The sequence below is a fragment of the Lissotriton helveticus genome, chromosome 2_1 (genome assembly GCF_964261635.1).
Source record: "Lissotriton helveticus chromosome 2_1, aLisHel1.1, whole genome shotgun sequence".
Lineage (NCBI taxonomy): Eukaryota > Metazoa > Chordata > Amphibia > Caudata > Salamandridae > Lissotriton > Lissotriton helveticus.
The window spans coordinates 2,029,794,909-2,029,809,787 of NC_136059.1; the positions used below are offsets into that span (position 1 = coordinate 2,029,794,909).

The 14,879-nt window shown below is 44.2% G+C and overlaps 1 protein-coding gene across 4 annotated transcripts in view; it reads left to right on the forward strand.

The window, feature by feature from the left end:
• FNIP2 (folliculin interacting protein 2) overlaps nt 1–14,879 on the forward strand; it is a 459,542-nt gene that overhangs the window by 240,367 nt on the left and 204,296 nt on the right. For all 4 annotated transcript variants that reach the window (XM_078676999.1, XM_078677002.1, XM_078677000.1 and 1 more), the window contains exons 3-5: nt 12,885–13,022; nt 13,927–14,027; nt 14,130–14,201. In XM_078676999.1, the coding sequence (XP_078533125.1) occupies nt 12,885–13,022; nt 13,927–14,027; nt 14,130–14,201 (311 nt within the window). The remainder of the gene's footprint in view (nt 1–12,884; nt 13,023–13,926; nt 14,028–14,129; nt 14,202–14,879) is intronic.

Sequence of the window (14,879 nt, forward strand, 5' to 3'; positions counted from 1 at the left end):
GCAAGGAAAGCTTGTTTAAGCCTATCAAAGGCATCACTAGCATCACGTGGGCGCTTGGCCGGTGGAAGAGATGTCACTGAACGGCCACAGACGGGGAAGCTGGAGCCTCCGGGTCGTTCGCAAAGCACACCGAAGCTTCATCAATGCGCTGTGTTAGGCGCTCTTCTAAGGGAGCCATTGCTTCCCCCACAGCCCAATAAATGGAGGTGTCAACTGCCTCATAGAAGTCGTCATTCCATTGGAGGTTGGTCAGGGCATCATCCCCTCCATAGGTGTCATCGTCATATTCTCCCTCCATGACCCCTGCTGGATTAGATAGGGTAGCTTTATAGTCTGGGCGTCAGACACGACAGGAGAGCAAGGCTCCAATTAAAGAAGGCTCGGTGTCCACTGTGTAGCAGGGTGAGAACCTTGCAAACCAGTTATGCACTAAGCAAGGGGAAATAAGAACCCCAGCACCACTGTCTGGTGTACCAAACTCTATTCCACACACTTCAATACTGGCCTGGGAAAGGTGCTTAATCAGCGCTAATGTGCCAAGTACAGACCAAGAGGGCGTGAAGCAACTAAATACAGGACTCCACTAAATGCCCCTCCCCCCCCTACATCATGGCTCATGGCTCCCGGAGGCCACACTGCTTGCCCCCCTGCCGGTCCGCCACCGACTCCCACACATCTTCCAGGGCGGTTGAATACAAACACAACTTACTGGCTGCCGTGGCAGCGCCTCACGGCCAACGCGTGACCGCACCAACACCTTCATCACCTTGCGCACTCTCACGCCCACCGAGCCGGATGACCGCAAGCTCTCCAAGATGGCGACGCGCCTGCGGATGGCCTCCAGCTTCATCTCCCACCTGGGCTCCCACCTTCTCTCCTGGACCTTTTGACTTTTGTTCTGTCCTGACCGACACTTTGCTGCTATTTTCGGACAGTTTTCTCTGGACTCTAGCCCTCCTCCCATTCCCCCGTCCTTTAACCCTGCTCCCCGTGGATGATCCTCAAATGTCTCCTCCCTTCTCCGCTTCCCCTTCTCTCCATACCCTTGCATCCCTCCCACCCTCCCTTTGTGCTGTGACTGCATCCACACTTATGGAACTCTGCTCTTTGACTTTTTGTAATAACTCTAATCAATGGTATTTGCTTCAGACCTTGCACCATATACCATTCCTATGCGACCCTTAGAGTATATCCAGTCATATCCCTTCCCATGTATATAGAGATAACTCTAATGACTAGTCTCCTATGTGATTTTTAGAGTATATCCATGTGTATCCCTTCCCAATGTATATAGAGATAACTCTATTCACTAGTGTATGCAGTAGACCTTTGTACTCTCTACCATTCCTATGTGACCCTTAGAGTATATCCAGTCATATCCCTTCCCATGTATATAGAGATAACTCTAATGACTAGTCTCCTATGTGATTGTTAGAGTATATCCATGTGTATCCCCTCCCTATGTATATAGAGATAACTCTAATCACTAGAACATGCAGTAGTCCGCTTTGCTCTCTACCATTCCTATGTGACTTTTAGAGTATATCCAGTCTTACCCCTTCCCTGTGTATATAGAGATAACTCTAATCACTAGTTTATGCAAGAGTCCGCTCTGCTCTCTAACATGCCTATGTGACTCTTAGAGTATATCCATGTGTATCCCCTCCCTAAGTAGATAGAGATTTCACTAGTATATGCCTAGAGTTTATCGATTTGTATCTCCTCCTTGTGTGACTCTATCTCTTGTACATTTGAAATTTTTTCTGTTTGTACCTTTTTGTAATGCATGTAAACCTAAGTCCGTACGTTTTCAACTGGTTCTTATGTAAGTCAAAAATTTGCAATTCCTTTTGTACCGTCAGTCCTTATGTTTGAAACTGGGTCCTATGTAAAGCGCTCTGACGCCTTCGGGTAAAGTTTGCGCTATATAAAATCGCATAAATAAATAAATGGAGTGTGGCGTTTACGACGAGGGGCCGCCGGAAATGAGCGTGTTCTCACGGCAGCCCGCTCGCGTATTCTCCTCAGGCCAGAGAAAAACCCAACTACGGCGCGTCACATAGACCCTTCAGGGTTTAAAATGCCCACGCCGTATAGCTGTCCTGTCGCGCCCCCTGACGGGCGGGGAATGCGGGGTACACCAGACTAATACTCACAAGCGGGCATTCGCCTCAAATGAAGAAAAAAACAGAAATCACCATGCGCCGCAGCTGCTGCCGCGGTAATAAACAAAACCCGACAGGAAAAGGGAACGGTCAGCAGACCGCCCGAACGAGTGCGTCACACGCTAACAGACAACAAAGTCACCATCTGTTAAGGAAAATAACAACACCTTTGAACCTGCCGTAAAACACAGCGCGTATGCTCAATAAGGAAATCCCAAACAATTCACCACATTAGCATCGCACAAGTACAATAGGGAAATGAGGAAAGCACTTAACTCGTCTGCTGAGCAGCGAAGAAAGAGGAGGAAGGGCCAGTGAGAGCGGACTACATATGGGCTGGAGTTCCCTGATTGGTGGAATATGAACATTACAGATTGGTTGTTTTGTTGTGGACTACAGTTTCCCTAGGCCTAGGGTGATGGGAAATGTAGTCTGTTAAATATTGGCTGCTGAGTAATAAAGTGAAGAATAGAAGGCTTAGTCCTCGCCTCCAGTCCTGAGGTAGAATTCCATTCTGCTCTGACATATATTTATCCTAAACCCTTTTAAAATGTATTTATTGTTCTTCTACCCCCCCCCCCCCCAAAAAAAAGTTTCTCAGCCACCTTCATTGTCAAAATCGTGAACCTTCTGTACATGTAAGATGGTTGGTGTGTGCAAGGTGATAACAGGTAGAATATTATGTTGGAAATCATAGACCCTGCCTTACTTAGCAGTGCTGATATCTTTGAAGCTTAGTACTAAAAGTATAGAAAATGTTTCATGGAAAGGAGCAGTGATGATTGGTTAACGGTTGCAGGGTTGAAAAGGCTAAAGAGTATTTCTGCATGAGATCCGTCTTAGCTAGTGTTAAGCATAGAACTGTGAAGTCTGTCTTGAAAAGCTGTAACTGATGATTCTTGCACGCTGCCGAGCTCACGTTTAGACGAGCTGGGTTTCACATTAGCAGTGGTCCTGGAAACTTAGGCTTCTTAAATATAATAGGGGAGAGGATTTGGCCTAACGGCTTAGGCGGTCGACCTCAAATCTGGGGATCCGAAATCAAATTTCAGCAAGGACACGCAACGTCGTGTGATTCTGGGCAAATCAATTTTTCTCCCCGTGCCAAACAAAAATGAATGTGTCCTCATGTAACGCAACTGGTACTTGTGTAAAGCGTTCTGATACCCGAGTTCGCGCTATATAAACTCCGTAAAAATAATAAAATGGAGGTCAGGCATCCTGATGTGCATCTGCAGGTAATAAGTCAGACGACACACTCTTCCAGTTTTGTTTGGATTGATGAACATTAGAGCTACTGCAAGGTTAGACTTCGATGTAGGTGTGGTTCTTCTCCATCTTCAAAGTGTCCCCTTCATCTTTTCTGTGTGCAGGTTCAGATATAAAGTGTCTAGCAGCTGGTAACCACCAGCTGCCCACAGACACTGGACAGGAGCAACAAAGTAGATGTCAGAGTTTTTGTGATCTGTGTGACTTTTTGTGCAAATTTGTAGATGCCCTTTTACTCTTGTGTTTCAGCATGGCCTGTAACACGTGTCCCCATGCAGTTCCAGCTCCTCAAGTGTAGGACTGTATACCCCTCTGCATTCTTGCAGTAGATACATTAAATTTGAGTTTAGTTGAGTGTGCCGGGTACAGTGTATAGTATGAGATGCAGGTGTCACTGTGGATGCTAAGGGCATGGCTGAGCATGAACACAGACTAAAGCTATTGTTCTTTGCATGGCTGACTATTGCAGGACCAGATTATGTAGGCTGTAGTGGACGATGTGATGGATGTCACTCTGGTGTTGCATGAATGAGCACAGGTTAGGATGTGCAGTGACTACATTTTAGTGTGTGGATGTGCCGGCCAGTCTAATTTTCTGGATCATAATGTGACATGCTTATTGTTATCTGCATCTAAAAACAAACCTGCAGAGAGATTGGAGTTCTACCAGGAAATCATCTAGATCGCTAATGCAGAAAAAGACCAATAAAACCGACTCTCTTGTTGCTTAGGTATTGTGTGGTGATTGATCAGGAAATTTCTTTTCTAGCTGTTTGTCATTTGTTGGCCATATTTTGCCTATCACACGGGCAGGGCATGTCATTGCTGCCTGTGCATCTTATTTAGTAGCACACAAGTCTGCCTGAAATCTGAGAGGGAAACAAAAAAAGCTTGAAAATTAGATGACACGTGGGGGATTGGAAAAGTCCTTTAGAAGTGTCCAGGCTTGAGCTGTTTTTGAAATGCAAGATGATTTGTTTTTTAAGAATACTTTTGAAAAATTCTAGCATTGCCTCTTTCTGATAGTGCTAGTATTATTTAGTGCTTATAAAAAGAACAAAGACACAGTGTTAACCAATGGTCTGTTGTAGCTGGGTGCATTTCTTTGTCGGAGATAAGAAATCCAACACTCCTTTGTAAACACGTTGAAAGTGATAGATTGAATCATAGTCTGCCAAGGAAGTAGTTGGAACTCTTTGCCCCTAGAATGGCTTGTTTCAAGATTGGGATGACTACTGGACTCCAGATAAAATCCCCTTGGATGCATATAGTGATAAAAGACCAAGAGAGACACAAGCATCATCTAAGTTACAAAGTACAAAGCCGAAATGAGAGCTGCACAGGCAGATTACTACGGAAAGAAAATGTTAGCCGCCTCAAGCTCCCCTCGGGAGATCTTCAGTATAGTCAAAACTCTCTCCAAAGGCACCGCTCTGTCCGTCGGTACCCCGGGCGTCCCTCTGGGCTGTCGTGGGAGGTGACCTCCCACGCTGGGCTGTGACCTCCCACGACAGCCCAGAGGGACGCCCGGGGTACCGGCGGAAAGAGCGGTGCCCCGTTTTACCTGCGCTGCAGCCAAGTGAGGTGGGACTTTTCTCTCCTGCCAAATTGTCAGGAGAAGGATGTTGTCACTATATCTCAGGTGATATTTTATCTTTTTCACAAATTCTTCACAAGCAGTAGCGTTAATGGTCCTGAGGAAGCAGCTAGATACCAGCTGGATCTAATTAGTCTGCAGAAACATGTCGACCTTTCATCTTTATTAGTGGTTATTTGTTTAGACCACTACGCACTTTTTTACTTTGGGATTGAAGAGAAGCCTATTAAAATCCTTTTCTCTTCTCTACCTAATTTTATCGTTGTTCACATTCACATAACTTCACTTTGCTTTTCACTTTTAGAGCACTGCTTCCAGTCACCCTATAATATACTACTTGAATTCCATTCACTGGGTACCACATGTAGGTCTAGGCTTTAATAACTGCCAGTCCGCAGTGGGTCTGACAATCTACCTTCAACGGTGAATGATCCCAGATGATGACGGGCGGATCTGAGTGGTGACTGATGGGAATCTTTTCACAGAGACTAGAGCCCCCATGCGTGACTTCAATAATACATCGTTAGTTTAACTTCTCTTTCCTTTCATCACCACATAGTAATTAGTCTTGGTATGCATATGATCTGACCCCTTGCTATTTGTTGTTGATGTGACTGTTCATAGGGATAGTAGCATTGCTGGGTCGTTAAACTGTCCCTTAGACCCTCTCCCCCTCTGTTTGTTGATATTCGTATAAGCACCTTGGGTACATCACACCTACACACCTGCCCAAGCGCCTGTATACCCTCTCGGGTGATTAGTGCATTGTATAAAACAATATAACATAACACAGAGGTGGCAAAAAGTTGAAGCGTAATGTAGACAAGAGACCGCAAACTAAAGAAGAGTTAAGGGTTTCAGAGGTCATGTTTGGACAGGGGGAGGATGCTAGGATTTTGACACTTTTGGGGAATGCGCATGGGGAATAACAGATCAGAAACCTGGTAGAAGGTCAGCTTTCGACAGACCCTGAAAGGTACTTAAACATGCGAGCAGGGTTGGACAGACCAACATGCACAGAAGGCAATTGGATAAGAGAATGGGCTAGGAAAGGACTATAATATAGGCTTACAAGGGTGTGGATAAAAGGCTTCTTAGTTAACATGATCTCCCTTCTGGAGACGAATAATGAGTGTGCTGTAGAATGCAACAAATTATTTATTTATGTAGCTTATCACACAACACTAAGGCAATTTAGAAGTGCTTTAAATACCAGCGCTTAGAAATTCCTGCTATTGGAAGGATGGAAGGCTGAATGGCTCTTGCTGGGGTTTGACTTGTAACCCACAACTCAGTATAAATGTTAATGACAGCTCTGGTGTAACAAATGTGCTATAAGTCCTAATGCAAGTAAGGAAAGTGGCCTCACACAGATCCAGATTGGGGGAGTAAAAGGCTGTCGTAATTGGGGTGCGATGGGCCTCCCCACTCTTCTGGGCCTGGGTGCCGGTTCACTTGACACCCTAATGATAGTTCATCCTAAACTGGAAGGCATAGAATTTAATGATTTATGCATTGCACCTTATATTTGAAATGCTTCTGTCACAATAAAAATTATACATTTGAAGAGCTATGTTCTTCTTCGGAGATGGGTCTGCCTGATATTAAATAACAAGAAAAAAGATGTTGGGTTGTCCCAAAACATGTGACACGAGATTGCCAGTTGGAAGGTTCACCTTGATGTAGGAAACTTCTAGATATTTTTGTGGATAATCAAGAGACAATGGTTAAAATGTGCATGAGATCTTTGGACCATATGTACGAAAGGATTTAGCATTTCTTAATGGACCGATTGCAGTTTTGGTCCGTTAAGAAATACTAAATTGCTTTTCCATATGTACAAACTAAAGGCAGATATGTAATTGCAATATGCTATTTCTAAGCAGTAGAAATCACCTTTTGCGATTTCCTAAATAGGAAATCGCAAATAGGGATTTCCTATTAGCTAAGCACATGTACAAAGCGTTTCCTAAATGTGAAATTGGCAGTTAGGAAACGATAAACGGAGGGGAGAACTAAGAGACTACTGAACGACAACTACCTCAGGAAATCGATATGAAGAACAAAAGACTGCCAGAAAGTATTACAGAACTCCTAGAACATGACATTGTTGGGCGGGCCCAACGATCGGCAAATATCCTTTTATTATGCAAGCACGTAAGGGAGCAGTGGAACTTTTAATGGACCCGGGGGGACGGAGGGTGGAGAACCGTTGCTGTCGCACGTTTACAGTACGTTGACAGGGGAGAGGAGGGAGGGGGGGAAGGCGGAGGGGGGGGAGGCAGAGGGGGGGGGAGGCAGAGGGGGGGGCCATACAGTAAGGCCAGTTGCTACTTGGTGGAGCTATCTATTCTTTCTTTCTCTCTTTTTTCTACCCACACACACATCCCCATCCCTATCCTCACCCTGGGGGAGGCCCAAAGATGGGTGGCAAGCAGCAGGCACACACCACTTATGGAGGCTGTACACAGATCACACCACAACAAGCAGCGACCTAACTAAGATGCCATGACTACACCCGACACTCAGGGCCTAGCGCAGATAGCCGCGGACATCAAGATCGTATCACTAAACGTCAAAGGGCTCAACCACCCCGTCAAGAGACGGAAGACATTAGACTACCTGAACAAACTCAAAGCGGATATATACGTCCTGCAAGAGACTAGAGTGTCCATAGAGGACGCAAACAAGCTTAAGGCAAACTGGCTAAGTGAGGTCGTATGCTCACCAGCAGTCAACAAAAAGGGAGGGGTGTTCACCATCATTAGCAAGAAAGGGAAGTTCAGGGTCCACGACAACATAGCAGACACGAAAGGTAGAAGGCTAGTCACATGCATCAAAAGAGGCGAGGAAACCATGCACATAGCAAACATCTACGGACCGAACGCAACGGACAAAAAATTCTGGGAGGAGGTAGAGAGCGAGCTCAGCAAGATCCCACTGGGAGAACTACTAATCACGGCGGGTGACATGAACCAGGCGATGGACAATGCCATAGACAGGCACCCACCCAGGCCGAGCCACGCCACACAAGAGCAGAATACACTTAAGAACCTTTGTACCAAACTCGCATTATCTGACCCATGGAGACTACAGCACCCAAGCGCCAGAGAATACACATTCTACTCAAACCCTCACAACTCGTACAGCAGAATAGGCTATATACTCATGTCAAACACTCACACACATCTGACCGACACAACAGAGATAGGACCAATAGCAGTCTCAGACCACGCCCACATCTCCCTCTCCATAAGCGGGAAACACAATGAAGCACCGAGCAGAAGATGGCGTCTCAATAGCGACATACTAGAACACCGAAATAGAAGAGGCGATCAAACAATACCTCCAATACAACGACACAGGAGAGACAGACGTAATGATAATATGGGATGCACTCAAGGCCACAATAAGAGGGAAACTCATAAGTATTAAGGCACGAATGAACAGAGGGAGGAACAAAAAGATTAGAGAGCTGGAAGAACAGATAAAAGAGCTAGAGAGCAACCATATTGCAAACATACAGGACAGGAACACACTCACAACACTCACAAAGAAAAAGTACAAACTCAACAGCTTACTAAGCGAAAGAGCCTCCACATGGATCAGCAAATATAAATCCATTAACCTATGCTCGGCAAACAGAGTGGGAAGGGCCCTAGCAGGATACCTAAAAGCCAAACAAAGGCAACACTCAGTCGCAGCAATCACCGACACAGACAATAAGACGCACACGGGTAACAAACAAATCCTCGAAACCTTCAGGAGGTTCTACAAGGACCTATACACCGCAGACACTTCACTAGAAGCGGACGGGGGAGCCAGCCTGCTAGAGAAACTAGACCTACCCAGACTAAGTAGCGAACAACAACAGGCGCTAGACCAGAATATAACCAAAACAGAAATAGGAATGGCCATAGACTCATTAAAACCCAACAAAGCCCCAGGGCCAGACAGCTTCACAGCAACCTTTTACAAACAATTCCAACCGCTACTCAAAGACATACTGGTCAGAGTCTTCCAGACTTGTGCAAAAAAGGGGAACATGACAGACTCAATGGCGGAGGCAAACATTATTGTCATCCCCAAAGATGGGAAGGACCCTCAGTTCCCACAAAACTACAGGCCAATCTCCCTAATAAACGTGGATTGCAAAATCTATGCAAAAGCAATGGCAGCGAGATTAAATGCATACCTTCCCCTTCTCATACACAAAACACAAGTGGGATACCTGAAAAACAGACTCTCACAAGACAACACCAGACTACTCTGCCACCTAATAAACCGCACCGCTAACAGCACGGAGAAGGCCGTCATGATAGCACTAGACGCAGAAAAAGCCTTCGACAGAGTCTCATGGCCATTCCTAGACCAATGTATGCGCAAATTCGGACTTGGAGAAAAATACAGAGGTATGATTATGTCCCTGTACAAAAACCCACGGGCTCGAGTCGTGGTCAACGCAGCAACATCAGAAACACTCATCCTAAGCAGGGGAACGAGGCAAGGCTGCCCTCTATCACCAGGGCTATTCCTACTAGCGCTAGAGCCACTCCTCCATATGATCAGGACAAACCCGCGGATCACAGGGGTGCAGGTAGAGGGCCAAGCCTTCAAACTTGCAGCATATGCGGATGATATCCTGATCACCACAAGCAAACCACAAGAGTCAATAGAGGCACTCGTACAGACAATAGAGGAATACGCACGGGTCTCAGGGTACAAACTTAACAGGGAGAAATCTGAGTGCAAACCAATGAACTGCCACACCACCAGAACAATCCTAGGCACGTCCGGGCTGGCGTGGCAAACAAAACCCCTAATATATCTGGGCCTTCTCTTCGGGAGGGACCTCAGATCAACTTTAGACCACAACGAGGAAGCGATACTGAAAAAGATCAAGACGAAACTAGACACATGGGGCCCCAAATTCGTCAGCTGGTGGGGAAGAGTTGAGACAATCAAGATGATGATCACCCCCATGCTGAATTACCTGCTGTCCATGCTGCCACTAACTCTAACCACAGACTTCCACAAACACATGGACAAAGCCATTAACACGTTCCTATGGGGTGGGAAAAAACCAAGAATAAGCCTAGCGAAACTCAGACTTAGAAGAGAACAGGGTGGACTGAACCTCACAAATTACAAGGCCTTCCAAATGGCATGCCTTGCCAAGCAGGGACTACACTGGGTAGCCCCAATCCCAGAATACATGCCAGTATGGCTGGACCTGGAAAGGGGTATTCTAGGAGGAGCTGACCCGATCATGGCGCTTACGGCTAACAAACACCCAGAAGTCAAAAACGCGATACTACGCAACACAAAAACAGCGCTACTGAGAGTAGACAGGGAACTAGAAGTAAGCATCAGAGGCACCAAATGGGAATCAATATGGTACAACACCAAAATCACATACAAGGGTAAAGCGCTAGAGAGCAGTGAATGGCTCAGGAGAGGAATCACAACGCCATCACAACTAGAAGTAGGGAACAACCCACTCACCTACAAGGCACTGCAGCAGACAACCAGGCTACCAGACAAGGAATTCTACGAATTCCTAAAACTCAAAGCAGCCATCACCAAAGCAAACCTTTCAAAACTCAAGCCCACCATCCTACAGTATGCACAGAACCTAAACAAGACAGGCCACCAAACAGCGCAGATCTACAAACTAATCACACCACGCACCACAACTCTCAACAACAAAACATTAGCCTTCTGGGAAGGGACCATTCAGAGACCACTTAACGATGAAGAGAGGGCCAAATTCTGGACATCAGCGTCCAAAATCAAAGTCACACCGCAGCTGGCACAAACAAAATACTGGATCCTACACAGACTACACTGGACACCGGCGAAAGTAGAAACTGTAGGGGCAAGCGTCAGCGGCACCTGCTGGAACTGCCATAAAGCAAGGGGTGACCTGATATACGAATGCCCCAAAGTCAAAGCATTCTGGAACAAAGTATATAACCTCATAAACACAATCACGGGGTGCCAGATACAACGGGGTCTAGCAGGGATTGCCACCAGCTTCCTAGACACGCAGCTTCACTCCAAAGAAACACGCGACCTAGTCGATATTCTACTAACTGCCGCAGTGAAAACCATCCTGGGGAACTGGAAGAACACCACCAAAGCCACCTTCAAACGCTGGTTCAACTGGGTAACATTCCTTAGGGGGGCAGACAACATAACCGCCAAGCACAAGGCGGCAAACCATATGGGCAAAGAAGACATGTGGGAAGCCCTGGATGCATACCTAAAGAAATGACCAGCACTCCCCCCCCCCTTCCCCCGCTTTTCTCTCCCTCTTCTCTCTTTCTCTCTCCCTCTCTGCCTCCACTAGGCCAAAGTACATACAAAAATGCACACTATAAGAGCAGCCCGAGCAAGACCACTGTATGTTTTTGTATATGTAAAAATTTATTTTCAATAAAAACAGCCGAAATTAAAAAAAAAAGGAAATGCTATTACCATCGAGTTGATGGTAACCATGTGCAGTTTAAAAAATTGCACCCAAAATTTATTTTTTAAACTATCATTTTTGGAAGTGCATTGAGGGGGGGGGGGAGGGGCATGCATAGGCACCCTTGGTTTTGCATTTCTTAAATAGCGATTCCTACTCTGTAGAAATCGCTATTTTAGTACATTCCATTTTGCATTTCTTAAATAGCAATTTCTTAATATTCGTTATTTAAATAATGCCAAAATGGAATTTCGTAAATATGGCCCTTATGGGTAGATGCATCATTGTTGCCGTTTGCGATTCCTAAATTGTGAAAATTAAGGAATCGCAATTTAGAAATCGCAAACGGCAATGCATGAACAATTCGCAATTATTTTTGCGAATCGATATTTTTCCTTAATTGCGATTCACAATTTGCGAATCGCAATAAAGGAAAAGCCTTCCCATTGATTCCTATGGGCCAAAAGGCCCATAGGAATGAAAGGGAAGGCAATCACATTTTGCGAATTTCAAATTGCGATTCGCAAAATGTGAATGCAATTTCAAGGGTGCAGGGGGGGTCCGAAGAACCCCTCCCTGCACCCCTGAAATGTAACTTTAAATGCAATTTACACACACACATGCCCCACGGGCATGTGTGTGTGTAAATTTAAACTTCCAAAAATGCAATTTGTGCATATTTGATAGTTTTCTGTAAATTAGCATGAAGTTCAATTTCATGCTATTTTACCCCTTCCAAATTGCGAATTCGCAATTCAAAAATAATCATGCATTGCATTTAAGAAATCTGAAATTGCGATTTCTTAAATGCACTCGCAATTTTAGAAATCGCAACATGGTTGCGATTCCTAAAATTGCGAAAAGCATGATGCATTCCAAATTAGTCAATTGCATTCGCAAACGGCCGAAAATTGCGATTCGCACCGTTTGCGAATGCAATTCTGTTTGATGCATCTAGGCATTAGTTTCTTATAGCTTTGCATGTTACTTGAGCGGTTAGATCAAACACACCTGAAGAAGCGTAATAGGTACTCTGAAACCTGTTGCTAATTTCTCTGTTGTGTCCTAATTTTGTCAGTGTTGTACTCGGGGCTGGAATGAATAGATTTCTTTGTGACTGTAAATTATGTTATTTATAGGAAAACAAACGTGTCCTTTGTTACTTTAACTGTGGTCATTGTGATTTGAATGTTTCACAAACTTAAATAAAGTATGGGGTTATCTTGATTTATTTTTTCCAAGACGGTTTCCCCTAAATACTATCTAGATGCTATCTTTTTCATTATTTAGACAGGCGTGAAATGCCTTTTTGATGTAACTATCTGTTTGAATGAAGTGCAGTGTCTGTCTTCATCTGTCAAAATCTGTTTTCTCAATACAGCGTGCTGCAGAAGATGGTTACTTGAAGACATTGGCTAAAAGCTGCCATACGAGCAGCAGCGGCACCTGCACAATCACATCCCATGCTCCTTCCACTAGTTGTCCACAAAATGCCAAGGAACAGCTTCCCAAGTACCAGGTAAGAGACCGCAGATCCAAAAGATTAAATTCTCTTTATGCTCTTGTTTAGACCTAAGTTCCTGTGTCGCATGCTTCCTGTGTCACATGCTTTCACCCGTTTAACTATGTGTGGCGCTTTTGTTTGAAATAGTCACATCTGTCAGTTTTCATCGTTACTTGTGTTTTTTTCCTTCTTAGTACCATACCGTCCGGTAGCATGACTTTGAGGTATAGTGGTATAGTGTTATTGGTTGATGTATGTGCAATTCTTCGATGCAAATTTATTTTACCATCTCTGCTGTAGATTTATGAGCGCCTATGGCTGTCATGTAGAGAACCTTATGTATAAAATGAACTTAATTGAAGAACAGGCAGAGAAAATGTGTTTAGTGTGTTTATATTGATAATGCTGTTCATTGTAAAACAATGAAGAAATCTAGATTAAAGTGAAACAATGGTTGAAAAGTAGTATTGATGCTAATGGACCCATAAAGGTACATAGTGGTCACGAAGACCCATGGATGTCTTCCTAGAAGAGAAAATGGTGACTAGATTTGCAGGTGTGCTTCCTTGGTGGTTTATAAGATAGAGAGACAGATGAATTCGAGCTTGGGTAAGATATGAAGTATATATAGTGACTGCAGACTGAGGTACTGTGACAGTTAGAGAGCATCATCTGACCAGGGTACCTAAGATTATCAGTAAGAATAGACCCACTAGCTGGATCCAAGCTATAGGCGTGACTTAAGACCGTACCAATGGACCCATTAATGATGTCATACTTTGAAGACATAGTCAGATGAAGTAATCTCAGAATTGTTCCCTTTCCTATCATGCTTTTAATTTTCAATTTAGTGCAAAATATTCCACAAGCTCTAGTAACCAGAAAGTGCAATATGTTTATTTTCCCTTTCATTCTCTAGTACACGAGGCCAGCCTCAGATGTCAATATGCTAGGAGAAATGATGTTTGGCTCTGTAGCAATGAGTTACAAAGGTTCTACATTAAAAATTCATTACATACGGTAAGTTTGCATTTTTATTTATCTTATCAGAAAGGTTTTGTTTTACAAACATGCGACTGAATCTGTAATAAACCTATGAAATCACTTCCTTTGTGTCGACAGCTCTCCTCCACAGTTGATGGTCAGTAAAGTTTTCTCTGCAAGAGTGGGAAGTTTCAGCAGCAGCACGACAACGTAAGTACTTTCTCTGAAATTTTGCAATTCGTATGTTCTACTTTCCTTGTTCCAGAGAGCCCACTCTACCTTCCTACTCTCTAAGGGTACAGAAGATATGGTATGATGTATTGTGGTTGATGCAACATTCTATTCTGTTATGCACCCATTGCTTGTGAGGGATAAGGGATGAAAGTGTTTTTAGAATCTGAAACATCCAGTTGCTGTTAGGGCCAAAATAGGCTAAAAATTGTAATGTGTGTACCATCCTTCTTCTGCCACCACAGAATCAGAGAAATCATTCTGTAAAACGGTCTGTACAGTTTTGTCACATTCAACGTTAGATCAATTTAGTTATGAATTTGAAAAACTCTGATGAAAGATCCCCTAGATCGGAGACCAGTCAATCCATGCTTCATTCTTTTCCTTGAGTGTTTTGCCAGTAAACCCCATTTTTAAACTAACATAGCCCACTGATTGGATCTGAGAGTTGGGTCGACGGTCTTGCATAGGGTCTAGAAGTTTTTCAAACTTGCTGCTCTGATGCCACTCAGTGTACTTTCACTTGGCAGCATTTCAACCAGACACCCTTTCAGAAGAGTCTACCCACTTTTCATATTTTGAAACATTCTTTACAGCATTCTCTTTTGCCCAGTCCAATCAAGTCTCAGGACTAACATTAAAGTAACACTCATCTCA